Raw genomic sequence first — 27,645 nt, 5'->3', positions numbered from 1 at the left:
TAAATATGTATTATTTATTAGGAAATAAATATTTATTATTATTTATTAGGAAATAAATAAATAAATCTTAAAACAATCAAACAAAACCCCCAGAGAATCATGGCAAATAAAGATCACAAAATCATCAAAGGAAGGAATCAGGCAGCAAACAGCATTTTTGCGTTTGGTTGGTTGGTTGGTTGGTGTGTTACTATTGTTGTTGGACATGAGGGTCTCTCTGTGTGGCTTTGGCTGTCCTAGAATTCACTAAGTAGAACAGGCTGGACTCAAACTCCATCTGCCTCTGCCTCCCAAGTTGCTGGGATTAAAGGTGTGCACCACCACTCCCTGCTTGCAAACAGGCTTCTGAAGCCAACAAAATTGCTCTCTCCAAGGAACCCATGATCTAAAGGGACATGTGTGAGACTTGCTTGTTTACTGTTGGCGTTGGTGCTACAGACACTCCAGTACAGCTCTGAACGAGCGATGGTAACCACTGTGCAAGAATTCTCCTATCCCTGTGGGAAGGAATGACCTGGAAGCACCCGGGACTGTGTCCACGAGGGACCTAGCCACGAATGCAGGGGCCACATTTAGCCATTGAACAAGAAATGGTCCTCAGATTCACCCTTAGGACAGTGGATTAAAATAGGGCAGCGAGTGGATATGCCTTCCATAGTTCGAGTATTTCCTAGGCCACTTCCTCAAGAACAGTTAAAGGGTACAGAAGGGAGAGGAGGAGTCGCAGAACCCGGAGCTCATCCCCTGCTGGTCTGGCTTCCTTCCGGGAGGCGTGGCTAAGACAGGTGTTTGAGAAGGCTGAGCCCTATGGGTGGCTGAGCAGAAGGCCCCAGTTTAGAGTAAAGTGCTGCCTGTGAGGTCTTGCTCACCTTGAAGCTTTGCAGTCAGGCTCGGTGGTGGATGGAAAGATGTGGAGAATGTTACCATAACGACAGCTTATACCTGCTGGTTCCGGGCACCGTCTTGGCTACCCAGGGCTGTTCCATCCAGATGAGAGAAAACACACCGTGCAGAAAGGGCAGTTTGCCAGGGGAGGGAGCGAAACCATAACTCTAGGAAGTCTGGAAGCTGAGAACAGTTGACCAAAGAGTCCGTGATACCGCTATTCCCTAGACGGACGATTCTCGTTAAGTATCTATATGTAAGACTCTCAGTCCTGAGCCCATACAACCCCCTTGTGGGGAGGTGGCATCTCTGGGGAGCCCTTGGTAGTCCCCAGCAGCTTTCTCACGGAAGACTCACTGGAGGGCGTGTTAAATCGCAGTGCGCTGGGCCCCTCTCCCAGAGAAGCTATTTGTTTGCAGACCCAGCGCATTTGCAGGTGCTGCTGGGATGGGGGTGAGGGGGTATGGGCTGGGGTAGAGGTCACAGTGTTCTGTTGCGCCCCCTTGTGGCAAGAAGTAGGAAGGATGAGAAATGAACTCTGTGGGCCTCAGAGGCACCCCACCACCCCAACCTCTCAGAGCATGTATATTACAAACTCAAGTTCTGTGATTAAATAAAGACCATCTAATAAAAAGAAGTAGATGTGTGGGACCACCTTCATGTAAAAAAAAAAAAAGTAGGCCTAGCCCTGCTCATGGACTGCTACTGAGAATCTGTGCGTCTGAGGCAGGGGGGCTGCTCTGATAAGCCACAAATGTCCTGTGCAACGGAATTCCAGATAACAAGCTAAGTGAACAGAGTCGAGAGCCAGTCTATCTCAGGGCAGCCAAGGGCCTTTCCTTCCCGCAGCCCTGGTCTCTGCAAAGGCCTGTGGGAGCTGTCTGCAGCTGTCAGGGCTTTCCAATCGGCCTGAGGCCTGCTGCTCAGCTTCCACAGATACCCACAGTGTCTTTGCCTAGAGTCTTCTCAGCCATGTCTGGATGCATCTGCCTGGTCCTCAGATCCACCAAGAGCCTCGTGCTGGACAGAGGCTTGGACTCCGTTCCTTACCACTGTGGATAGGAGAACCTGGGGAGAGATGGCCTCTCTGAGCCTTGGTTTCTTTGTCTGTATCATGAAGATGATTCCGCAGCTTTGGAGAAACACTCAAGGCAGTAGAGGACATGCAGCTCTTGCACGGTGCCTGGCGTGGAAGCGCTGGCAGGTGTTAGTGGGTCATTTAACCCTTTTTGTGGTTCCGAGGGAGCATGCATGTGCTACCTAGGTTTGTGACCACACACTTCATGGCGTAACACAAGTGGATTTATCCCCTTACAGTTCTAAAGCAGAAAGTCCAAAGTTGGGGTGTGGGGAGAGCTGTGTCCCTGTTGGATGCTCTGTGCTAATTTTCTCTTCATTTTCTAGAGTTACAACCTCAGCTTGGGGCTGTGTCACTCCAATCTGTACAACTCAACCCCACAACCCCAAGATGATGAGGCCCCAGGGCCACCTCCACAGTCACAAGGACCTTGGGCATCTTCACTGTGGAGCTGCAGGCTTCCCCAACCTTGGACTAAAAGTTTTCCTAAATGGTTGTGTCTTCCAGGGTGCTCAGACTTACATCTCTTAGATATGTTGACCCCGACCGAGAGGAAGAGACAAGGCTACATCCACGAACTCATCGTCACAGAAGAGAACTATGTGAACGACCTGCAGCTGGTCACGGAGGTACCAGCAGCCCTGGGAGGCTGGGGTGGCCCTGCGGGGACAGGAAGAGGTGAAGGCCCTGACTGAGCCTTGGGCAGTCTCTGGTGTATGAGGGTTATCTGAATAGGAAAGAGTACAGGAGCTTTTCCCCACAAGGAGACAGTCACATGTTCCCACAGGGTTACCATGTGAGACAGAGAGGCAGTTCTTACTGGAGCCAAGGCCGAGAGTACACAGGTCCCATGCTAATGACTATGGGCTACTACTTGAGACTGCAGGCAGAGAAGTTTTAGCTCAACCACCAACTGATTGGTGCCATCCAGTCACATGACATCCCAGACCCTTAGCGTTGGCTCCTTAGTTCAGCAGCTAGCTGCAAGTCCCTTGAGTTACTTCTAGTATTCCCATAAGTTCCCGAAAAACTTCACCACTATGGCTGGGCATAAAGACATGTTCCCCCAATGGCTCCATGAGGCTGCTGGCCTGGGGTGGCCTGCCCTGTGGGGAGCCAGTGAAAGTCTTGACACTGTAAGGATAGAATTGTTTAAACAGAGTTTGGGATCCCTACTAAAGAGAGGTAGCCTTTTATCCGCACACAGTGAGCATCACCATCTCAGGAGGTAGGTTTACATAAGGGGACCTAAGGGTCCTTTTATCATAAAAACCCCTGTCATCGTTTGTAAACTGGTACCCTACAGTATGTCATAAAATTGTGATGTCACCTACACATCCGGGAGGGCTGGCGTTTGGCTCTTTGGTGTTACAGTTTCAGGCTAAAATGCTAAGCCCACAAGGGTTTCACAGTTGTCTTGTCTCAAGATGTCTGCCTGTTATTAAATATATGGTCAAAATGTGTGAGGTATGAGTGTCACCCCCTTCCATGTGGCATCTTGTGTGGACATTACCCAGTTCACTATCAGATTAACAATTGACACAGAAAAAGGCTTCAAGGATCAGCTACAAAATAGGCCAACTTTGTAGCACTTACAATTCTCTGTGCCCAAAGAATTTCAGAGGAACCTCTGCCCCAGGTGGCAAGGACTGCCTTGTGGCAAGGGACTAACCACACAGAGGCCCACTGAGATTCGTGATTAGCTTTGCTCACAACCCAGAGCGTGGGAAGAGCCTGTTTATTTAACAGAGCCCAGGAAGACGGAAGCATCGTCCTCTCATGACAACCTGCTTCAAGCACAGTACCAGCTTTCTAGTTGCTTCCCTCTGACCCATGGCCTGTGAAGGTGTCACACACATCTTCATAGGCTTTCTCAAGTTCCCATGTCCTCAGAGTGGGCGGGTGAGGACTCCCACTTTCATGCCTGACCATCTTTGGATCAGTGGAGCCGAGCTTCCTCCTCAGAAATTCTTCTGGGCTACCCTTGTCAAGCACTTGTTGCTCCAGAAGAAGGTGCTGTCTTCAGTTCTCCCCTGTGTGCTAAACAAACCTGAGTATGCATGTAGTTATGAGTGAGTGAGTGAGTGGGTGTGTAAGTGTGTGTGTTTGAGTGAGTGTGTGTGTGAGTGTGTGTGAGTGTGTGTGTGTGAGTGTGTTTGTGTGTGTGTGTGTGAGAATGTGTGTGTGTGAGTGTGTTTGTGTGTGTGTGTGTGTGTGTGAGAATGTGTGTGTGTGAGTGAGTGTGTATGTGTGTGTGGTGTATATTGAGCTAACTGCTTTCTGAACGGCTTCGTTTTCTACACCTGTAGATCTTTCAGAAACCCCTGACGGAGTCTGAGCTGCTGACAGAAAAAGAGGTTGCTATGATTTTTGTTAACTGGAAGGAGCTGATTATGTGTAATATCAAACTGCTGAAGTAAGCTTTTCCCTCTAACCACAGATGCTGCCCCTCTGTGGCATGTGCGCCAGCACCTCTGTGTCGTCTCTCTGTGTCCTTCACGCATGCCCCCCTATGTTTCTTTCTCTTTCTGTCCCACCCCCACCCTGCCATTCCTGTGCTGTCATTCCTTCTGGAAACACGCTGTGGGATTCTCACAGCATGGAGTGAAGTGTGCATGCACACAGGTTCCTGTCCTGACTATGGGTCCAGAATTTCCTGAACTGGGACAATTCTGGCTCCATCCTTAGGGGTGCGGACTTCCAGCCCCAGGGCCTAGCCTTGGACCTGGATTCCCAGCATCAGCTGTCTGTCTCTCGAGGGTCTGGGTTGCAGATGGAGAGTGTGAGAGTGTGGGTTAGAGTCTCCCAGGACACTTATGCCTGTCTTGTCCGCAGAGGCTCTGCAGGGCCAGAGCTAAGGGATCCAGGTTGAACCTCAGTTTCCCCAACTACATCCTTAGCAGATTGACTTAGACTATAAATGAACCACAAAGATCTCCTCAATTAATTAAAAAACAGTCAAAGCCATCAGAACCCCAAATCTGTCACAAGGCCCTAAGTGTGACATCACTGATTAGAAAGGGGACTAAGTTCTGGTACCCAGGGCATAGAGCATGGCATTGAGGGTCAGAGCCACCCTTTCTCTGACTGAGCATTCTGGACAGCAGCTAGACACTCCCTTTCACTCCCGATCTCTAAGTTTGAGTCACTGGGGAGCTGCCACGTCCTAGACCGGGTCCCTGTGTACTCTGGGGCAGCTTCAGAGTCCCTGGGTCTGTACGGGTGTGGAGCCAGGACAGGTGAGCATGAAGCATGGAGTCTCCTCCCTCCGAGCATAGGCTCACGCTCTAAAAGCTTTCTGTGCATCGGTGGGACGCCAGACTCTTGAGCTCACATCTCACTGTTGGTATCTGGCTTCGTCGTTGGTCCAATGCCTTTACAACCAGTCCCTGGACCTCTGTGTCCTCCTCTGTAAAATGGCAGTTTTGTCACAATTCTCTGTGGCTCTAACAAACCCTCGAGGCTACCCTTTCTATCAATAAAGAAAAAGTTTCGTTAGCCCTCCGGCCTGTAGGGGAAAGCCTCATGGCAGATTATAGCTTGACAGAGGGGGCAATTAAGGAAGGGGTCATGAGGCAAGGCAGGAAACCAGAGATTTGAGAGTCTGACTAGTTCTTTTATGATGGCTTACTCTAAAAGGAATTAGTCAGGGTCCCGAAAGACCCTGCAAAGGACGGCCCACCCGGACCAGAGCATGGTCTGTGGCAGCCATACTTTTGGGTTCGAATGAATGAACTTATTAAGCATTTAGCAAGCCAAGATAAATAAAAAGCAAGGGGTAGGTAGTGAGGGGGGTTAGAGAGATGGTGGGGGCAGACTAAGGAACCTCATCAAAGTGGGTGCTCTCAGTATCTGGCAGAAGACAACTGAGGAAGTCTCACTGAGGCCAGCTGGAGTTAAGGACCGTCCTGGCTAGAGCCTCCCCTAGGGCTAGGCGTCCAGTCAAAGAACAAAGAGATACAAACGACGTCATCAAATCAGGCCCCACAACACGCAGCAGAATTGACTGGGGAAGTTGAGGCAGGAGCTAAAGTGTCACATTTATACCACAGTAGTGACGCCTGTGGCCTGTGGTTGGTTCACCTGGCTGACCTCAAGGGCACGGTATTCACTCTTGGGCTACTTGGCCATTTTTTCCCTCCCTGCCACAGATTTAGGGGGACAGTTCACTGCCCCCCAACAAGAGGTCTTGAGGGAGGCTTAGACAAATATACCAGGGTCTGAAGGGGCAGGGGAGCCAACCTTGTTTTCAGGCCAGCTTCTCAGTGAGTTTACAAGGACAAGTTGGCATACATTGCCAACAGCCTCCGACCAGCCGACTGCCTCTTAAAGGCCCAGCCTCTCAGTGCCATCCCAAGCTCCCAGCATCTGACTTTGGGGAAACACTCAAACCACAGCCAGGTCGCATAACAACACCTAGGCTTTCCAATTCCAGGGGTCACCCCCCTGTAGACAGAGTTGGCCTGCCCTCTGGGAAGAGAGGACCTTGCGCACTGTGTGTGAGATACAGGATACACACGGTTGGAAAACGGACGTAAACATTTTCTGTTAAAGACATGTATGCACAGAGCTAGGGAGATGTTCAAGCATTAGGAGGTGGTTTGTATCCCCAATACCCGCCTAAAACAGGTGTGGCAGCATGCCCCTACAATACCGAGCTGGTGGACAGGGGAGGGGGAGTGACTGGGACTCCCTGGCCAGGCAGTCTGACTAAATCACTGAGCTCCAGGCTCAGGGACAGGCTTTGTCCCCAAAAATAAGGTGGAGAGAGATAGGGAAAACATCCATTGTTGACATCTGGCCTTCAAAGGCATAGACGTGTTTACACACACACACACACACAATCACACACGCATGCACGCATGCACGCACGCACTCGTGCACACACATGTTACTGGGCAGTTGCAGTTTGGTGTGAAAAGGTGGGAGATGTGTCTGTTGTCCTCAAGTGTCCCTTAGGAGACTAATATTGCCTAGCAGGATGTTAATTAGTGCTGGCTATTGGCTTTCCCAACTTTCCCTCCTTAACACACATATACACACACACCCATGTGCACACGCACATCCCTTTTCTAGTCTTGAAGAGACTGCCCCTTGCCAGGGCCTGTCAGGGCTGGTCTGTGTGCCCTCCTCCTGTCAACTCTGACCTGCTCCATTATTGGCAGCTGGAGCATCCAAGAGGGGGGGAGGACTTACCTCAAGTCACACAGACACCCAGAGTCAGCGAGGGACTTTCACTCACATCTACCTTTTTGCTCACAGAAAGTGTCAGGACTCAAGATTCCTGTTTCTCCAGCACTTTCACCTTTCTCACAGCAACTACCTCGGGCCGCTGGTTCTCCTGCTCTTGTTGTAGCAGCTAGATCAGTCATGACCAAAGCAACTTAGGGAGGAAAGGTTTATTTGGCTCAGGCTTCCATGTTGCTGCTCACCACTGAAGAAAGTCTGGACAGGAACTCAAGCAGGGCAGGAACTGGGAGGCAGGAGCTGATGCAGAGGCCGTGGAGGAGTGCTGCTTACTGGCTTGCTCCTCATAGCTTGCTCAGCCTGCTTTCTTACGGAATCAGACCAGCAGCCCAGGGAAGGCCCCACCCACAATGAACTGGCCCCTCCCCTAATTAAGAAAATGTCCTACATTCTTGCCTACAGCCTGATCTTATAGAGGCATTTTCTTTTTTCTTTTTTTAAAACAGTTTACTTGTCTGTTTGCTTGCTTTTTGTTCTTTCTAAACCACTTATTTATTTATTATTTAGATATTTAATGTATATAACTACATTGTAGCTGTCCTCAGACACACCAGAAGAAGGCCATCAGATCCCGTTACAGATGGTTATGAGCCACCATGTGGTTGCTGGGATTTGAACTCAGGACCTCTGGAAGAACAGCCAGTGCTCTTAACCTCTGAGCCATCTCTCCAGCCCCTGAGGCATTTTATTAATTGAGGTTCTGCCTCTCTGATGCCTTCATCTGTGTCAAGTTGACATAGATCTAGCCAGCGGTTTTCCTCCAGAGTTTGCTAAGATCCTATTGCTGAAGACAGCACATAACATTGCAGAGGAATCAAGCCAGTGCCTGCCTAAAAGCTTCACGGTGGTAGTAAAGTCTGTGTGGTGTTGTTGGGGGTGGGCGAGTGATCGACAGTCTTACCCAACCTTGAACCCCGAGAGCTACAATAAGGACTGGGCTGTAAAAGAAAGTGCTCAGTGCTTGGGAAGCACTAATGGAAGCCAGGACACTGGCTGTTGCTGTCCACTCAGCCTGCGGACATCAGATGGAGCCACAGATCAACCCTTAGTGAAGCATCTGTGACAGTTCTTAGCTGGCTACTTCCCGTATGGATGAAGGCCTCTCATGTGCAGCTCTTTCTATGAGGTGGCAGCTCATCAGAGGACTCAGTCCTCTCTGGGCTGTGGTTGTAACAACCGACTCACAGGATCATCTTCTGTTTCACAAGTCCGGCCCGGGCAGTAGAACATTCTAGGAGGAGATTCTCAATTGAACCTAGTAGGTGGTAAGCCAGGCCATGACTTCAAGCTGGCTTCCTGGTTAGACAGCTTGAGTCTATCGTGGTGATAGGATAGGTTATCAGAACCCAGGGACTGACCTAACACCCCCGAGAAAATGAGCTTCGTGACTCAGGCCCCCCTTCCCCTCCCCATTGTTTAAAGAGGAGGAAGCCGCTAAAAGACCTTGTATAATCCTTCCAGAAAAGCTGCTTTCCCAGAAATGGTGGACTGAGGGGATATTAGCAGCTTGTAACATGGTCCTTTGCTTCTCAGCCTCAAAAACTACCTGTGGCTAATGCTGGAGCAAAATTCCACACCATCCCTCCAGCGGAACCTGGGCCGTCCTGAGGACACTGAGTTACTGCTCTTCTTGCTCCCCAGGTGGCCATTGGCAACCTGCCCTAGAAGGGAAATCTATGTGACTTATGTCTCCCAGGTTTCCTTCCTCGGCTTTTTCCAGGACAACGAACCCTTCATTAGCTGGGGGGGGGGGGGGGGGGAGTGGGAGTCAGAAAAACAAACGGCTTGAAGATTTTAAAGCTAGAGACCTGTATAGTGGAACTTTCTCGAAATTGCTTAGCCTTACCCACACCTCATGTTTTCTCCGATGTGACCATGAAAGTAGCCAGGACACCACAGGGACGCCTCCACAGGGACGCCTCCCAGCTTTGTTCTGAAATCACACAGTATACGATCCACCCACACACCCACCCTCTGATTCTCCTTGTGCTGAGGCAGTTGACCCCTTGGCCTCACGTGCAGTCCTGCCCCAGCCGCACATGGCTATCCTGCCACGTGGAAGCCGAGCTATGTGCTGGTAAGACTTCACACTTAGATTTGGAAGGATGGACACTCCACCCGGGCCGCCGTGGCTCAGCACACTGCGCACAGCAGCAGGGAGACCCAGGATCAGACATGGCCTGTCCGCTCAGCAGCTTTGCCCAGCCTCCAGGATAGAAATTGTCTTAGCTCATTTTATTTCATAATTATTTACCTAGTCAGCTTTAAGTTAGACACGTCAGGGAAGCCATGGACAGAAGAGAAATTTCACACGGTCACTTTTATCTGACGTTAGGAAACATGATGAGATTGTGGCGAGGGATTTGAAAGCTTGCCTCTCCTTCCATGGCTGATATAGCTTCCTGCTGAGGATGAGGGCTCCAGAAATGGGCTCAGAGTGAACCAGTCTTGGACAGCCACCATAGATAACGCAGTGTGGGACAGCAGCACAGGGATCCTCTCTGAGGTGTTAAAGGAAGAAGGCAAGGCTGTTCAGGCCAGTCCCTTCTGTAGCGCTAGACTCCTGTCTTTCTCTGTCCCTCGTCACAGTAGATTTTCTAGTGGCTCTCCGACCTGTGCCTCTGACACTCATATCGTTTCTCTGCAACCTCTAAGCGTGGGGTGTCGCCAGGCGGTGACGCTGGGCGGCTCACCTCCCGTGTTTCCGTGCAGAGCGCTGAGAGTCCGCAAGAAGATGTCTGGAGAGAGGATGCCGGTGAAGATGATCGGGGACATTCTGAGCGTCCAGCTGCCGCACATGCAGCCTTACATCCGCTTCTGCAGCTGCCAGCTCAACGGCGCCGCCCTCATCCAGCAGAAGACGGACGAGGCTCCAGACTTCAAGGAGTTCGTTAAAGTAAGGAGGCCAGGGCTACAGGGTGACCCTGGCGACTCCCTCCAGAGTGTTGTCCTGAGGTTTGAGGGGCTCCTCCAAAGTCCACAAGCATCTTTCCACTAATGGTCCCCATGGATGGACGGAAGTCCTCAGTGGGTCTCACCTGAGGGATGTGCTTGGGCGGAAGAGCCATCCAGGGTGTGAAAGCTTTGAAACAGCCTCAGAGATTTGCTGTCCACATGTCTGCCTATGGTATTTTTGAGAGGCATGTCTAAATCCTTGACTTCATTTTCTTAGCTCATGCACACAGGTACCTATCTCTTCAGTTAGCACCACCATTGCCAGCCTCTGCCTTTTATGCACAGAGGGGAAACCCAGGGTCTCCGTGGCCCTCTGGTCCCTGTTTTGGCTTGCTTCTTGTTACTATGATTAAAAAATAATCCACTCTGACCAAAGGGAACTTGGGGAAGGAGAGTTTATGTGGCTTACAGGTCTGTCGTCGAGGGGAACCCGGGCAGGAGCTTGAGGCGGGATCCGGAGAGAGACTGAAGCAGAGATCTTACAGGAAATGCTCCCTCCCTACTGGTTTGCCCTTGGGATCATATTCAGCCACCTTTCTTAGACAGTCCCGGCTTACCAGCTGAGGGGTTACACTGCCCAGAGAGCACCCAGCTCTTCTCTGTCAATTAGCAATGTAAAAGACATGTCTTGTAGAACAATCAGATGAGACAGTCCCTCAGCTGAAGTCCCCACCCCCATGTGTCAAGCTTAGACATCAGAACCCCTTTCACAGTGGGAAATCGTGGGCTCAAGTTCTGGGCATCCCATGGGATTCGGTATGAGATGCCACAGCTCTGCTGTAGGGCTGGTGGGGACAAGAGAGTCACATCCACCAGGGGACATTTGTGGAGGTGGTGTCAAGGCAGCTAGAGGCCTCTGCTCTGGGCTAGCAGCCTTGGAACTTGATGTTCTCTGAGTGAGTCCCTGAGAGTCAAAGCGGGCACTGAACAGTACTTACCCCTCTCTGAAGAAAAGAAAGAAAACAGGAGGAAGAAAATAACTCGAAGTCACTAAGTATCTTTTGCTGAATGAATGGTATGCCTCTGTGCCTCAGGCTTTTGGGGGTGGCCATCCTCCCCTCAGGAATCGTGCTCCCCAAACCGTCACAGGGAGGAGGCATCTCTGTGGCATCTTCGTGGTCCGAGCCTCCCGTACGTACTTGGTGCTGCTCTGGCGTCTGTCTGTGCTGAGAGCTGTGCTATGCCAGCCAGTGAATGAGGCATTTTGAGACATCTGTGGTGGGAAAGCAGGCTGAGACAGACATGGAGGGCGGTGCCAGGCTGCAGCACCACAGGCTGCAGTAACTTCAGCCAAGTGCTCAGTTCCTGGGCACAGACAAGACTCCTTCCTTGTCTCAACTTCTGGGACAGGCTGATGGCAGCCCAGGGCCGGGCTTGGGGTCCCCCCCCCTGGTTCTTCTCAGTAGCCTCGCTTCACTTGCCTCCCGTGTTTTCAAAATGGCATTAAACTGGACCCCGCTCTTTATCGGTGGGAGACAAGGAACTGCTTTTTGTGGGTAGAAGGACTCTTATCCACTAGAGGGATTAACAGAGTCGGCAAAAGTGGCGGGAAGGTGGGTGGCTGGGAAGGTGATTCAGGGTAAGGCTGGCCAAGCATGAAGACCTACATTCCAATCCCAGAAGCTACAGAAAAGTAGGAGAGAGCCATCTCTCCAGGGTTGCCCTCTGACCTCTGTATGCACCCACCCCCACCCGGAAACACACCCAGATACACACATAAATACTAACTAAACGCATGCTCACTTAACACTGTAAGAGGACAGACACCAAGGGCCACTGGCGAAGACAGAGTGGCTGAGACTGGAGTTTTAACCCTCAGGTCTCAGCTCCACTCAACCTATGCGGGCTACGCCTGAATGAGAGAACTGTATTATTAGACCTTCTCTGGCACCCAGTGGGGTTTTTCCTCTCATTGATTAGTCTTTTGCTTCTTCTGGACCCCTGGCATATCACGAGGGTTTTCAGACATCTGGAAGACATTCTGAAGCCAGAATGTCCTCTCACGGAAGGTATGCCGAGTCTGCAGGGTGTGGGTAGGTGGTATCTGGGGTCCCATCCTCCCTCTGCCTGGATTATGACAGCTGAACAAGGCCTTTCCACTCCAGGCAACTCAGTCTCCGGTGGGATGGGTGATGGGCAGGGAGTCCTAAATAAAAACCATAATCGGACTGACTATGCATTTTGAAGAGTTTTGAAGCAATTAAAAAAAAAAAAATCTCCTCTTTCAGAGACTGGCAATGGACCCTCGGTGCAAAGGAATGCCACTGTCCAGCTTTATCCTGAAACCTATGCAGCGGGTCACGAGATACCCACTGATCATTAAAAACGTAAGTGGCCACCTGTGCCTTTGAGAGCAGAGGAAGGCTGGGGTGGCTGGAGGCGGGGCACATTCCCCAGCCAGTGCACCTGGGAGCTGGCGTGTGGAAGCCATATTCCCTGTGTGGTGCTGGAGGAAAAAATGTTTTTTGAGAAAAAGACTAATAAAATGCAGTCTGGAGAGAGAGAGAAAGAGGGGGGGGGGAGGGAGAGACAGAGAGAGAGAGAGAGAGAGAGAGAGAGAGAGAGAGAATAGAACAGGCGTTCCCATGTCCACCCCTAGAAATGAGCAGCCAGCTCAGCTGCCCTCTGTGCCTTAGAGCTAGAGAAAAAGGGACCCTAGGAAGGAGAAATCGGTTCCTTTATTGGGTATTCAGAAACCCAGCCGTGGGTGCAGGGGTGCTCATGGGATGTGGGTGACCCCCTCCTCTGTCTATGTCTCTCTGTGTCTCACTGTCTCTCTTTCACACACACAGAGGTCCACACAAAGTGTACAGATTCGATCAGGCTCCTTGCATAACCAATCTCCCTCCCACATAAGCCTCAGCCCAACCCAGCTCCACCCAACACCATACATCGAGGGATTCCCTGAGTTCATTCATTTGCAACGTGTCTTCCCTTATAAACTTCTATATTTAATTATGTGCTGACTCTGGAAACAAGCCTCTGTAGTGAGCTTAACCAACAGGGGGAAAATGAAAAACCAAGAACAAAGAGGCACAAATATTTAGAAGGAAATCACAAACTAGTATTAGAACAGAGTTCTTGCTCCACGGAGCATCTGAGGGAAAACCCTGAGAGCTGACAACTGAACACAGATTGGGAGACGTATGATAACTAAGATTTTTAGGGATTTATTTTTATTTGCTGTGTGGGGTTTTGCCTGCATGTATGTCTGCATACCTGGTGTCCTCAGAGACCAGAAGAGGGCACTGGACACCCTGGAACTGGAGTCACAGATAGTTGAACCAGTGTGTGAGTGCTGGGAACCCAGAGTTCGTTATAACAGTGCACACATGACAATCAGAGTGAAGTTTAATTTCAGGAGCCAGTCCTCTCCTTCCACCACGGACTCCATGGGTTGAACTCGGCTCTCATGGTGGCATGGCTCATACTTTCACCCAATGAGTCAGCCATCTTCCTGGTCTCCACTCATGGTCACACACACATACATGCACATGTGTCCTCTCTTAGGGTTTGCTGCTGTGAACAGACACCATGACCAAGGCAAGTCTTAAAAGGACAGCATTTAATTGGGTCTGGCTTACAGGTTCAGAAGTTCAGTCCATCAAGATAGGAACATGGCAGCATCCAGGCAGGCATGGTGCAGGAGGAGCTGAGAGTTCAACATCTTTATCTGAGGGCTGCTAGTGGAAGACTGCCTTCTAGGCAGTGAGGACTAGGGTATTTTAGCCCACGCCTACTGTGATACACCTACACCAACAAGGCCACACCTCCTAATAGTGCCACTCCCTGGCTGAAGCATGTACAAACCATCACATGTCCCCACACACACACAAAACAAACATGTTTGCCCAGGGGAACCATCCTAACTGATTTCCCGGATGCACAGGTGCCCATGCTGTGCACGCTCCCTAGAGCACGTGAGTGCATGGTGTATGGCATCTATCCCACTCCACCCGAAGGTGCCCTGAGTTATCTGGGTACTCTTCAGTACCAACACCAGGATGTCATATTCCCTTGGGTAAGTGAGCCAGGGAAGAGCAGCCGGCTGCCAGCAGGGACAGCTGGCTAGTCCCCCTGGTCTCTGGCTGAGTTGTTTGTTCTGTGGAATAGGGTGAAGATTTCTGAAGAGAAACTGAGCCCCTTCTGCTGCACTGTTCTGCGTGCTAGCCAAGATCTGGGATGTTCATATGTGTGACTTAGTGCCAATGCTGGGAGCCAGCATTCTGCAGGACAGGTTGCAGAGTTTGCACTGGAACATTCAGGGGTTCGGGGTTGGGCTGAAGGCTCAAGGGCAGGGCTGCTTATTGCCTTCCTGTAGCAAGCATACCCCTCACTGAGCCCGAGGCTGCTCACTGCTGCGCCACACCCTGTGCCATGGCTACGGTGGCCCCATGCAGGAAAGCAGTGTGGCTTTCATGACAATGGGCCCAGGTCCATCGACACTAAGGACAGTGTCCTGATGAGGCTGTTGTCTTCTGTACAGATCCTGGAAAACACTCCTGAAAACCACCCCGACCACAGCCACCTGAAGCATGCCCTGGAGAAGGCAGAGGAGCTGTGCTCCCAGGTGAACGAGGGAGTCCGAGAGAAGGAGAACTCGGACCGGCTGGAGTGGATCCAAGCCCACGTGCAGTGTGAAGGCCTTTCTGAGGTAGCCACAGTCCGGGCGGGACCTGGACCATTCTCACTTGCGTGCTGGCAGCTGGCACAGAAGGGATGGGCGGATCTCTCCCTTCCCTCCCTAGCTAAGATTATGCTCCTCTGCTTGCTAATAACAGCCGATGAGCATTTCTAATTTCAACTATTATTTCCCACTGCCAAAAACCTAGTGAACTGGTGGGCTCTTTTGTGTGTCCTGTTCAAATGTTCGTGTTTCTTTCTTCCTCTTCCTTCTCCTCTCCTCCTCTTCTTCTAACACATTTTAAACATATTCATGTGTTTCCTAACATCTGATAGTCCCAGTACCTGAGGTCGAGGGTCATATCCTTCTGTCTCTTGTTTCTGCTAGCACCCCTCATCCCTTATTTTTCTATACGTAGAGCGATCTCTTTTTCTGCAAGAGCCATCAAACCTTGTGCATGCTGGTTGAGTGCTATTGTACTGAGCCACACTTTTAACTCCTGTATTATTATTATTATTATTATTATTATTACCTCGCGCATTTTGAAGCTCCCCCTGTGTGTCTTCACTGTGTGTCTGAACTTGCATTTTCCCTGAGCAGATTCCTACTGGGGCCACCCCAAGTTATATCTGGAGGGAGTTTGAGGGTCACATCGCATGAACTAGAGCTGTGTGCGGTGTTGTGTGAGAGCCGTCTGGCGGTCACAGGGTCCGGGCAGCATTTTCATCTCCACATAGCAAAGCCAGCAAAGTTTTCTTGCTTTTTCTTTCTGGAGAGTCACCCTGCTGAGTCCCCTCTCAGCCTGGGATTCATCTTTCTCTACCACACAGTGGGGGCTCGGTGTCACGAGGTCCAAAGGGTGCCTTTGGCGTTTGATCTTCTAATGACTTCATTTTCATTCTGGTTTGAGGATCTGCACATTTCTTCTTAGTTTATTTATTTATTTCTACCAGCTTGCGCTTTAAAAGTGTTTTATATTTTGCCCCCCCCCCTTTTTTACATTTGTGTCGGTGAGTCCTCTGGACTTCTAACACACGAGTCTATTACTCTTCCTGTCTCTCAACCTCTACTCTCATCCTTGCTGCCTGTGTTTTCTCTCTATCGGAGTGCACAGATATACAGATACACACACACACACACACACACACACACACACACACACACGTCTATATGAAGTTGCTAAGGTTTTCCAAAACATGCAGGCAGAACATGTTTCCTCTTTCTTCCCTGTGGTTTTCCCCTCTTCTGAATGCCAAGGGCACTTCCTTCGTGGAGACCCGCCTGCAGCCTCCCCCCCCCCAGCCCCACCTCCCACCCACTTCAGTGAGGATGTGTACAAGCTAAGCTATGAGCAGCCCCTGCAAGAAGCTGAGGTGACAGCTTGTGGCTTCTCAGTTTAGAACCAGGGACAACCTTTACTTGGCTGGTTCATTCATTCATACACAAGGGATCATTATTATCTGCCTATCTGTTACTGCTCAATACCCAACCCCAAGTACTACACACACACACACACACACACACACACACTCAGGGTCTAGAGAGATGGCTTGGCAGTTTAGAGCACTGGCCAGAGTTCAGTTTTGAACATCCACATGGTGGGTCTCAACTACCAGTAACTCCAGTTCCAGGGGACCCGATATCTTCTGATTTCCACTGACACCAGGCATGCGTGGGGTGCACAGACACACAGGCAAAACCTTGATAAAATAAAATAATAAAATGATGTGGCTCCTACATTCGGGGAAGTTGATAAAATGAATATGAGATTACGTATGAAGAATCATGAGGTGGCCTGCTTGTGCACGAGGAGGAAAGGTCAGTGACCCAGGTGTTCAGAGGGGCACTGGAAGGTGACAGTCTCTCTGTGTGTCCAGAACAGAATCGGGGATGTTTATGAGCTCAGAGACCAGCCACACTGGCACTCTGGTGAGGAGTGTGGACGGACTATAGGCCACAAGGCATAGGTAGATGGAGGTCAGGCCGGATTGAGTCCTGTGGGGACTTCCTGTTGGAGCTGGTTCTTGCTACTGCTACTCAAGTGTAGCATCCCACACGGAACAGACAACTAAGAGGGGAGCTAGTGAGTCCCATTTCTCTTATGTTTTAATGGCTAAGCCATCTCTCCAGCTCCCTACTTCTCAATAAATGAAGAGGGGGAGACCACCATGCCCCGAGATTAGAACAAAGACCCAGAAAGGCTTGAGAAATTAGCCAAGACTAATCTGGGTACCTGGAACCCCAGAACCTTGCCTTTGTTTTCTTGGCTCCAAAAGCTGCCGCCAGAATCCTTAGCGCCATTCTTGGGTTGTATGTGGGATTCGGACCAGCTAGGGTCCAGCCTTCGACTCTGTTGGGCCCCAACAGAGAAACAAACACGTCTCGCCTTCTTCCTGTCTGGTTGTCTTTTCTAGCAACTAGTGTTCAATTCGGTGACCAACTGCTTGGGACCACGCAAGTTCCTGCACAGTGGGAAGCTCTACAAGGCCAAGAGCAACAAAGAACTGTACGGCTTTCTCTTCAACGACTTCCTCCTGCTGACCCAAATCACAAAGCCCTTAGGCTCTTCAGGCACCGACAAAGTCTTTAGCCCCAAATCTAACCTGCAGTATAAAATGTACAAAACGGTAAGATTTATGTAGATCGTGGAAAGAGGGGTTTCCAAAAGAAGTCTGTTTCAGAAGGATCTGGGACTACAGTGTGGAAAGAGCAAAGGGGGAAAGCTGAGAGAATAAGGGGAGGAGCTAAAATAGAAAAAGGGGAGGTCCAAGATAGGGCGGGGGGAGGGGCTAGGATGGGTAAGGGGAGGAGCTAGGCTAGAGAAAAGAAAGGAGCTAAGATAGGAAAAGGGGAGGGGTTAAGACAGAATAAGCGGAACAGGCAGAGAGGACTGTACATATCCCACCTTGGTTCCTAGTAACACACGATCCTATTGGGGGACCCCCACTTCTCCCATGACAAAAACATGCGTTACTCCATACAAGTGAGCAGGCATCATGGCCAACCCAGCACCCTCTGCTCCTTCCACTCAGTGCCAGATGCCCTGACAAACTCTCACAATGGCCTGAAACATCTATGCCCTTCTCTTCCGCCACCACTATGTGGAAGGTTTTTATTTTGACAGAATGCTAAATCCCGTGTGTGCAGGATTGTGTTTGTGTTTTGCCATGCCATGGGAGGTTTTATTTTCTAATTTCATCTTTGCGCGGTGGGGGAGGGGCGTCTTTCCTCAGGAGTTCTCATGGGAGCAGCCTTTATTTTGGAGACAGAGACTGACTCAGTGGAGTGCTGCTAGGGCTTCCGTGGGAAAGTCCTGGAGACACTCTTAGGTGCAAAGACTGTTCAGTGTTTAGGGTGTAATACAAGGAAAGAGAACAGTTATTTCTTGCGTGTAAGGAGTATATCTGTAAAACGAATATAGCTTGATATAAAAGTCAGTATTAACGGAGAGATGACTCAGGGGTTAGGAGCGCTTGCTGCTCTTACAGAGGAGCTGGGTTCAGTTCCCAAAACTCACATGGCTGCCACCTGTAACTCCAGTCCCAGATAACTTGATTCCCCTCCTCTGGTCTCTGTGGACAGTGTGCACACTACACAGACACAAGCAAGCAAAGCACCTTTACACACTTAAAAAATATTATGATAAAGTCTATGTTCTGGTATAGTCATGTGTGCTAAGCTAACCACACACCCTTCATCTAGATTACTGGGTCGCACACACAGAGCCCCTACCTTGTTCTGTAACACCTCTGTATTATGACTTTGCAGCCCATTTTCTTAAATGAGGTTCTAGTAAAATTGCCCACGGACCCATCAGGAGATGAACCTATCTTCCACATCTCCCACATTGACCGAGTCTACACCCTTCGAGCAGAGAGCATCAATGAGAGGTAAGCCCCAAGCCCTCCCTCGTCAACATATCCCAGCATCCCCAGCTTCACTGTTATCCCCACTGTGTGGAAGAATGTAGTAAATTAGTACATATACTTTTTTCTTTTCTTTTTTTTTTTTTAAGAACTTCTCAAAAGTTAGAATCTGGCATGAGTTTTCCAAAATAAAATGGGCTGAAATCAGCTTTGTTGGAGGCCTTTATTTTTAGAATTATTCAGCAACCTTGAGGTATTGAGAGCTACTTAGATTGTCCTAACTTTCCCAACTGGTAGAATCCAATAGGTAGGTGATTTGGGACTGATCCCGCCCCCAGACAGTAGGACAGCATTCTGGGTCTTTGGGTTGCTGGCATTTTGCTTCAGTTTTATTTTAGACTGTTCTGGAGCCAAATGAAACAGATCGCTTTCTGAAGGGTGGGCTTGGCCGGAAGCCAATAGCATTCTCAAGAACATTCCTGCCAGGCGAGAATACCGGCTGAAGTTACTATGCATACGGACCCTGAGAAAGCCGCACGCCAGAGCACCTCCTGCCGTGCTCCTCCGTGCCGAGTGGTTCTTCCCTCCGGTGATTTTGGGGGAAAAAAAAAAAGACCCTTCTGTCTTCTTGGGTCCTCCAAATATGAGATGCTTTGCAGTGGGGGAGGACAGGGAGCCACAAGCTTGTCCCTCCTCCAGCCTGGTGCAAATCAGACTTTCTTCATGGATGTGGGGAACGGGAAGGAAATACTGAGTATGTCCATTACTTATGGACCGGGCTGTTACTCCCATAATGAGTGTTTGCCTCAAGTGTGCAGAGTTCTGGGTTCAATTCCTAGCACCACAAAAACCTGTTATAGAAGTGTGTGTCTGTAATCCCCACTCTCAGGTGGAGGGAGGGATAGAAATTCAAGGTCATCCTCAAATACTTAGTGAGCTGATAACCAGCCTGGACCAAACTATATGAGACCCTGTTTCAGAAACAAACCAACAAACTTCAACAACCACAAAAACATATACACAAAACAAAACAAAAAACCAACAGCAAAAAACAAGACAAGTAAACTTTCTTTCTGATGGTAGGGATAATTAACTACTAGCATCATGCACTACAGAACCAGACTTTCTCTTCTGAGCCTTTGTTGTTAAATTCAAATGAACCAAGTAAAAAGAGTCCTGGAAACCGAATTTGAGCAGACCCGGAGCCTGTTCCGGGCGTTCTGTTTGGCAACGTTCTGTCTCTTCCCGTCCAAGGACTGCCTGGGTGCAGAAAATCAAGGCTGCGTCTGAGCTCTACATAGAAACGGAGAAAAAGAAGCGAGAGAAGGCGTACCTGGGTAATATGCCGCGGGGCTCGAGACACTGGGGCGGGAGTGCCACCGAGTCCGTCCCAGAGTCCGGGTGCCCAAAATAGGGCGAGGTGCAGGGGGGGGGGGGGAGCAAAGCAATGGCTGGAAGGGTGGATCTCAAGGGCAACAGACAGGAGGGGGGCCTTGCTTTCAAGTGCAGGCAGATGCACTGCACAGATTGTGAGCGTGCTGGGAAGAGAAGGGCATCAAAGCGAACGTGAGAGGAAGCATTTTGTGTCGTTCTCTTGTGGTTTAGTCCGTTCCCAGAGGGCGACCGGTATTGGAAGGTTGATGGTGAACGTGGTAGAAGGCATTGAACTGAAGCCCTGTCGGTCACATGGTAAGGGCCCATGAATTCCCCCCAAGCACTCTAGAATACTCGGGGTTCTCTGCCCTCCCCCCTGCTCTTAACCAATTTGACATCAGTTGTGCGATTTCTTATGTAAATTTCCTGCCGGCCTTGGTTTTTCTAGCACTTGTTAAATACACACGCACATACGTATACATATATACACGTATAATGTATATAATAGTATATATAGTATGTAGAATCCTTTCCATCTCCCTACGGGGAGACCTGAGAGACTTCGTTCATGGCACGTGCGCATGACGAATGTGTAAAGATTGAAGGGGTCTGAAATTAAGTCCCACTAACGGATTTGTGCCTCTTCTCAATGTAATACCAAACTCTGGGAGGGTCCACCAAGATCTTCCACTCGTGAATCTCGAAGGCGTAGGGGGATCGCAATGAAATGTGTCCCACCTGGCAGGGGCTTTTGTTCACTCCAGGAAAGAGCAACCCGTACTGTGAGGTGACCATGGGTTCTCAGTGCCACGTCACCAAGACAATCCAGGACACGCTGAACCCGAAGTGGAATTCTAACTGCCAGTTCTTCATCAGAGACCTGGAGCAGGAGGTGCTCTGCATCACCGTGTTTGAGAGGGACCAGTTCTCGCCTGACGGTGAGTGGGAATGGCCCTGGGGGCACCCCTACTCCCCACCCTCCAGCACGCTTTATCATGGGGCACGCGTGGCCCCACAAGCTCTGCCCTCCGTGCACCCTTGGTTTGGTCCTGCGGTTCGTGCAGGGTGCACGCTTGCCCGCCTGAGAACCTGAACCCTGCAATCTTTGGGCTTCTCTCCTTAGAGGTTGGCATGGTGTGAGGCGCGGCGGAAGGCAAGTCAGTGGGTGTGGACAGGAAGTGCTTGGGCTCATCTTTTCACTGAACTAGAGAGAACTAGTCTGCTTTCCCACACAGGTATATAAGGGAGGGTGTGACTGGGAACCTGGTGCGGGTCGTTTTCCTGTCCTTGGCAATCTTTGAGGACGGCTCAGCAGGTGAAAGCACTTGCTGATTGAGTTTGGTCCCTAGGACTGACATGGTGGAAGGGAAGCGGACTCCTGTAAGTTGACCTTCTCGGGTGCCCTGGTGTGTATACACACAAACATACACACACATACAAAACATATACAAGATAAATAAGAGCTTTGAAAAGCAATTAGGTAGACACACCGGGTGGTTCCCACTCGTAATCCCAGCAGGCTGATCCAGGAATTATGCGTTTGAAACCGGAGGGGCTACGTAAGGAGACCCCGTTTAAATTGGCCAGTGGAGCTGGAAGGACATTGGCCCCCAACAGGTGCTTCAGGGTCAGCTGCTGTCCCTTGGGAAGCACAGAGAGTGTCAGTGGTGTTGGACACGCCCTTCCTTCAACCTGCTCTCCCTTCTGCAGTGGTTTTTGGCCAGTGAAGCCAGGAAGCCTGACTCTCTTAGCCAGATAAAATCAGAGAGTGAGTTTAAAGCTCAAGGTCTCAGAATAAGCTGAAGGCACGGGCCGGGTGCTGGCACTGGGCAGAGCTGAGACAGCGCCCCATGGCCTTCGTATCTTAGCATATAAATTGGATCTTTATATAAATTATCTGCGTGAGTCATACCCTGTCTGTTTGCCCGGCGATGGCTGACACATCAGAGTGTGACCAGAGCACCCAGTCCCTAGGGTCTTGGGTCTCAGCTGCTATGCTTTACCTGCCTTGGTGTTTTCCTGCATGCGTGTCAGTGTGAGGGAGTCCAGTCCTCTGGAACTGGAGCTACAGACAGGTGTGAGCTGCCATGTGGGTGCTGGGAATTGAACCCAGGTCCTCGGGAAGAACGGCTAGTGCTCTTAACCACTGAGACATCTTTTCAGTCCTAGAATAATTTTTAAAAATTTAAATACACGTATATTATATGTTTGTGTGTTTGTATGTCACAAATATGTGTGTATGTTGTGTATGTGTATTTCATGTGTGTGTGTTTATGTCGTGGGTGTATAGGTAGGTACCTGGGGAGTCCAGAAGAGGGCATTAGAGTACCTTGGAGGTACAGGTTGTTGTCAGCTTCTCCACTGTGTGGGTACCATTGAGCAGTCTCTCCAGACTCTCCAGTAAGTGCTGTGTGTGTGTGTGTGTGTGTGTGTGTGTGTGTGCGTGTATCTCAGTATCACTACTAAGGATTTTTCTACCTTGTGTTTTAAGGTAGAATCTCTCTGGCCTGGAGCTCACCGATTGACACTACCAGCTGTCCATCCTGTCTCCACTACCTCCTCAGTGTTGGGGTTACAAGTCTGTGCCACCATCCTTGGTGCTTTTTAATTTATTTTTTTAAAGACAGGGTTCCATGTAGCCCAGGCTAGCCTGGAGCCAGTTTATACAATGCTCGAAATTAATCTCAGGCGTAAGCATAATAGACAAACACTCTATCAGCTGAGCTACGGTCTTGGCTTAGCTTTAAAAAAGTTGTGTGTGGGCTGGAGAGATGCTCAGTGGTTAACAGCACTGACTGCCCTTCTAGAGGTACAATAAATAAATCTTTAAAAAACAAAAAAGGTGTGCGTTTGTTTGCCTATCTGAGTTTATGTGCACCATACGTAAACAGGAGTCTGTGAGGACCGGAAGAAAGTGCTGGATCCCCAGGAACCAGAGTTACAAGTGGTTGTGAGCCACCCTGTGGATGCTGGGAACCAAATTCAGGTCCTCTACAGGAGAAGCCTGTCTTCTTCTTCTTCTTCTTCTTCTTCTTCTTCTTCTTCTTCTTTTTAATATTGTCTTTTTTGAAAAAAAGATTTGTTTATTTATTATATATAAGTACACTGCAGCTGTCTCCAGACACACCAGAAGAGGGCATATGACCTCATTATAGATGGTTGTGAGCCACCGTGTGGTTGCTGAGAACTCAGGACTCTGGAAGAGCAGTCAGTGCTCTTAACTACTGAGCCATCTCTCCAGCCCAAAGTGTGTGTTCTTAACTGCTGAGACTTCTCTCCAGTCCTGCCCCTGGTTTTCATTTTAAACATAGATCCTGGGGACCAAACTTATGTCCCTGAGCCTGGAAGGCACACGTTTTTACTGACTGAACCTTCTCCTTGGCTCTATTAATATATTTTAAAATATACACTGAATATATTCTATTTGTGGGGTCTCATGTGGTATCTCAATAAGCATATATAATGTGTAACACTCTACCAGGAGAGTTGGCACACACACATACACACATACACACACACATATACACACACACATATACACATATATACACACACACATACACACATATATACACACACACATACACACACATACACACACATACACACACATACACACACATACACACACATATACACACACACATACACACACATACACACATACACACACACATATATATACATACACATATATTAATATATTGGGAATATTAAAAAGTTTTGGGGGTTTTGTTATTGTCATTGTTTTGTTTTGTTTTAGCATTGAAACACCATAGACAACTTCATGGGGAGTAAACTGGAAATGCTGGCGCTGGTCTTAGTATCAGCTTGAGTGTGCCTATTCATAGGAGAGTCCCAGTGGACTGAGCATGCGTCTTAGAGACAGGACTCTCTCTGAGCCACCCTTTGCTTTTTCTCCTTTCAGATTTTTTGGGTCGGACAGAGATCCGAGTGGCTGACATCAAAAAAGACCAGGGCTCCAAGGGGCCAGTTACAAAGTGTCTCCTGCTGCATGAGGTCCCCACGGGAGAGATTGTGGTCCGCCTCGACCTGCAATTGTTTGATGAGCCGTAGCAGCCCTGGAATGATCGTAGACGACTTCCTTCTCAAGGCCCCGTGTGGGCACACTGTCTGGTGGCCAGCCACAGAGCAACGGGGATAGCAAAGACGGGGCCCCTCGAGGCTGCTAGGAGTCATTCTTGACAATCCTGCCCTTCAAACCGTGTTTCATTCTGTGAATCCAAATTCTCTTTTCCTTTGTCCTCACCATGGTCTTATCATGACTTCTAGAGTCTCTGAAATCTATAACCTCCAACTAGGGTCCATTGGGAGCCTGGACCCCTCCCTGGGCGGAAGTGTGGGTCTCGGAACTATAAAATAGATTTATAAACGCAGTGACTGTATTTTGGAGAACTGTGTAGGTCTCCTGTTTCTCACCTCTCTCAGCCCTTTGTAGACTACTTGGCCTATGATGTTCTACGCGTGGTGTGTTTAGTCCAATTACAATAGCACTGTTGCTTTGGAGCCCAGCTCTCAGTGAGAAATGGGGGTCCTAGGTTGAATGCTCAGCACAATGGCTCTGGGGCAGGCACCCACACTCAGCTCTCTGGAGACCTGTTGCTAGGAGACTCTCACAGGTGTTGTTACAGCTCTAGACTTGATTAATGTTGATCAGTGAAAACACGCTGGTATACCATAGGGTGATTCTGTTCTGATTCTGAGTGTGCTTGGAGGATGTCCCAAAAGCTTATTATCTGTGAGGTTCTGTCCTGATGAGTTAGGTCCCACCTCGAGTCACTGGGAAGGCTTGATGACCTTGGGCCCTGGTTGCCGGCTTTTGTCAGAGCATCCTCTTTGGTGACCAGCCCTGCCTGAGCCTATTCTGTGCTTGAAAGACTGTGGTAAAAATGTCAACACCAGTCTTTAGTGGTCACCCCACCCCTACCCCGCGCCACACCAGGCAGTCATGCCTTAGGCAGATGGAGTTTAAAAAAAGAAATAGGAGGTGTGGAGAGACGCTAAGAAAATCCAATACCGTGTTGGGGGAGACATTGGGAACACGTGAGCCCCACACATGGGTGGGAAGATGGGAGGTGATCCTGGGCATACAACCACCTCTTAATAATAGGAACACCTGAGCTTTTTGCCAGAGTCAGGAGTGTATGACCATAGGCCAAGCTTCTTGTCTGAGTTCTTTAGGCTTTCTTCCCCTTAAATGCTAAGAGATAGGTTGGTTATCTAGATAATAATTTGATTTGCTAATGAGAGGTGCAGGCTGAGTCTTGTTTCCATGTTTGCATCCCCGGCCTGTGGTCACGGCCTGGTCTTTGCGTGCCTCTGGCTCCCGGACCTGTGCTAGGTGGTGTGTGTTCCTTTTAACGGTCGGTCCTCAGATCTGAACTAGAGTTCTAGAAGTACTTTGTAAATGGCAGTGTCTTGGTGACAGAATAGCTACTCTGCTGAAATCTGAACACTTCATGTGACCCCAGAAGGTCCTTCTCCATGTGTGTGTTTCAAGTGACTTCTCAAAACGTGTGTGTGGCAAAGGACAACAGTTTACACTTCATACTTCCGAAAACACTTAGTATTCATTTATTGAACTAGTGTTGACTTTTGTATTAAGAACAACAGACACACCTATTTTTGAAACAAGCCAGTAAACTCTTCAGTTAGCAGCTTTCAACTGAACACGGGGTAGATTTTAACCTCAAGCCTGTGCTGGCTCCTCACTTTCTCAGCAGAAAACACTGTCAAAGCACCACACGCTCATGTTCCTGTTGTCAAGAAACTGTTTTAAATGAAACCTATAAATATACCTGTGACCCATGCTTCCCTGGTTCTAGAACCAGGAGACTTTGGTGTATCGACAGAGGACATGTTCCCATGGTTCTAGAAACAGGGGGGTTGTTTGATGTGATGATGAGGAACGTGTTCCCATGGTATGAAAAAACAAGCATTCTGTGTGCAAATGGTCAGTGTAGGGTCATCCATTATGACCCCTTCCCCCCTTTTCCTTCCCCCCATCCCTTCCATGTTAAACACGAACATGATGTTGAACATCAGTGTTCTTGTAGGAAGGATGAGGCATGCATGGTGACCCCGTAGGTTCTGGGTTACATACTCATAGAATACCGTGATTATAGCATGTAAATGCAGTCTGTGAGTCTTTTCTCCCAGGTGACTCTACTGGACACTCTTGGGGTTGTCCTGGGGGTTAACGGATCTGGATTGGTGTCCTTGCATCTATGATCACCATTTGTTGTGACTGATGTACTTCCGGATGAGCTGGGCTGACCCTCAGCCCCAGCTGTGACTCCTGGGTTCCGCTGAGATGGACTCTTGTGATCCATGGGTGACACAGTCTCAAACCTTGATTCTCTCCTCCTTCGTGTCTACTTTTTTGACCAGCCAGGCTGTTCTTCCTACAAATGGCATGCCCTTGCCAACAAGGATTCGGAGTCTCAGCTGTCTGCTTTGTAAATGTTTGCCCAGGCTGTGCCACCTGGCATCCTAATGCCAGCCCTTCAGACAGCCCCTGAAGGCATCCCTCTTCTATGGGCCTCACTGCCAGTACCTCTCATACTCTGACCACCTCTCACTCAGGAAGGGGCTTTCTTAAAGTGCGGCTATGCTCCGACCCTCAGTCATCCCTGAGAATTATCCCGAGAGCTCTGAGGACAGAAGCGTCTGGGTAGGCTTCCTTCATGGACCACTTGTCCCAAAGGGTCAATCCTGGTCTCTGAGGCAGCACCCATCTTTTGTCCCCCTATGAGGTGAATGGATAGCTTTGTTTCTTGGGACCAGCATTGTCCACAAGAGTTTGGAGACATATGTCAATCACTAAGGTCCATATTTGCCCTCGATGGGACAGAGAGCTTTGTAGACAGGAGACACTAGGAGTGCTGGAGAAACTGAGCAAGGGTGTTGGGTTCAATTTTGTGATAATAAGTCTCTGTCCTTGGACAGCAAGCAAAAAACCTCTCTCCTAAAGAACATTTCTTCCTTATTTTCAGATAAGCCTCAACTTCATAGCCCAAGATGGCCCTGAACTTGGAATCCTCCTGTCTCCGCCTCCTATGTGCTGGAAATTCAAGTGTGTCTCATTGCTCAGCTGTCTTCCTTTTTATAGAAGGTGGATCCATGGGCAGCTCTTACTGACTATTAACTTGACTTGGTGCCAATTTTGTGTTCTAGGTGTGTGTCAGAGGGTCACAGGCATTTAGAAAGGGTAATCGCAGCTTGGTTTTCCAGGGTGGGGCAGCAGCTACTTCCCCAGGAGCTGCTGGGCAGAGGCAGAGCTGGTGAGCATATCCAGCCCAGGGTGTTCTAGAATCTACTGAGTAAAATGAATTAAGGATGAATGGACGGGCCTCTGGCTTCATTTGAAGGTGGGGGACCTGAACCAGCTGAGACTACAATGAGGGTCTGTACTCCAACGGGTTTGTTTCCTGTCTGCTCCGGCCTGCGTGATGATTCTTTTATTCTTTCAGACCCCGTCAGAATCTTGACGCACTAGTGTTAGCTCCAGCTCTTCCTCTTCCCTGGATCAGGCCCCAAGGGGGCTGATTCTTGTGTTTTTCTTTGTTTCCCCCTTACTCTCCAAAGACACATTG

The 27,645-nt window shown here is 49.4% G+C and overlaps 1 protein-coding gene across 1 annotated transcript in view; it reads left to right on the top strand.

Moving 5' to 3' along the window:
- ITSN1 (intersectin 1) overlaps positions 1 to 24,106 on the top strand; it is a gene marked incomplete at its 3' end in the record, with an annotated part of 162,665 nt that extends 138,559 nt beyond the window's left edge. The window contains exons 30-40 of the mRNA XM_080919323.1: positions 2,471 to 2,592; positions 4,273 to 4,379; positions 9,923 to 10,106; positions 12,394 to 12,492; positions 14,652 to 14,819; positions 17,204 to 17,416; positions 18,558 to 18,679; positions 19,910 to 19,992; positions 20,261 to 20,344; positions 20,794 to 20,967; positions 23,958 to 24,106. Of these exons, the coding sequence (XP_080775449.1) occupies positions 2,471 to 2,592; positions 4,273 to 4,379; positions 9,923 to 10,106; positions 12,394 to 12,492; positions 14,652 to 14,819; positions 17,204 to 17,416; positions 18,558 to 18,679; positions 19,910 to 19,992; positions 20,261 to 20,344; positions 20,794 to 20,967; positions 23,958 to 24,106 (1,505 nt within the window). The remainder of the gene's footprint in view (positions 1 to 2,470; positions 2,593 to 4,272; positions 4,380 to 9,922; positions 10,107 to 12,393; positions 12,493 to 14,651; positions 14,820 to 17,203; positions 17,417 to 18,557; positions 18,680 to 19,909; positions 19,993 to 20,260; positions 20,345 to 20,793; positions 20,968 to 23,957) is intronic.
- Between the last annotated feature and the right edge of the window lie 3,539 nt (positions 24,107 to 27,645).

Source organism: Micromys minutus, assembly GCF_963924665.1.
Source record: "Micromys minutus genome assembly, chromosome: 7".
Classification (NCBI taxonomy): Eukaryota; Metazoa; Chordata; class Mammalia; order Rodentia; family Muridae; genus Micromys; species Micromys minutus.
This window is presented reverse-complemented; position numbering and strand designations above follow the sequence as displayed.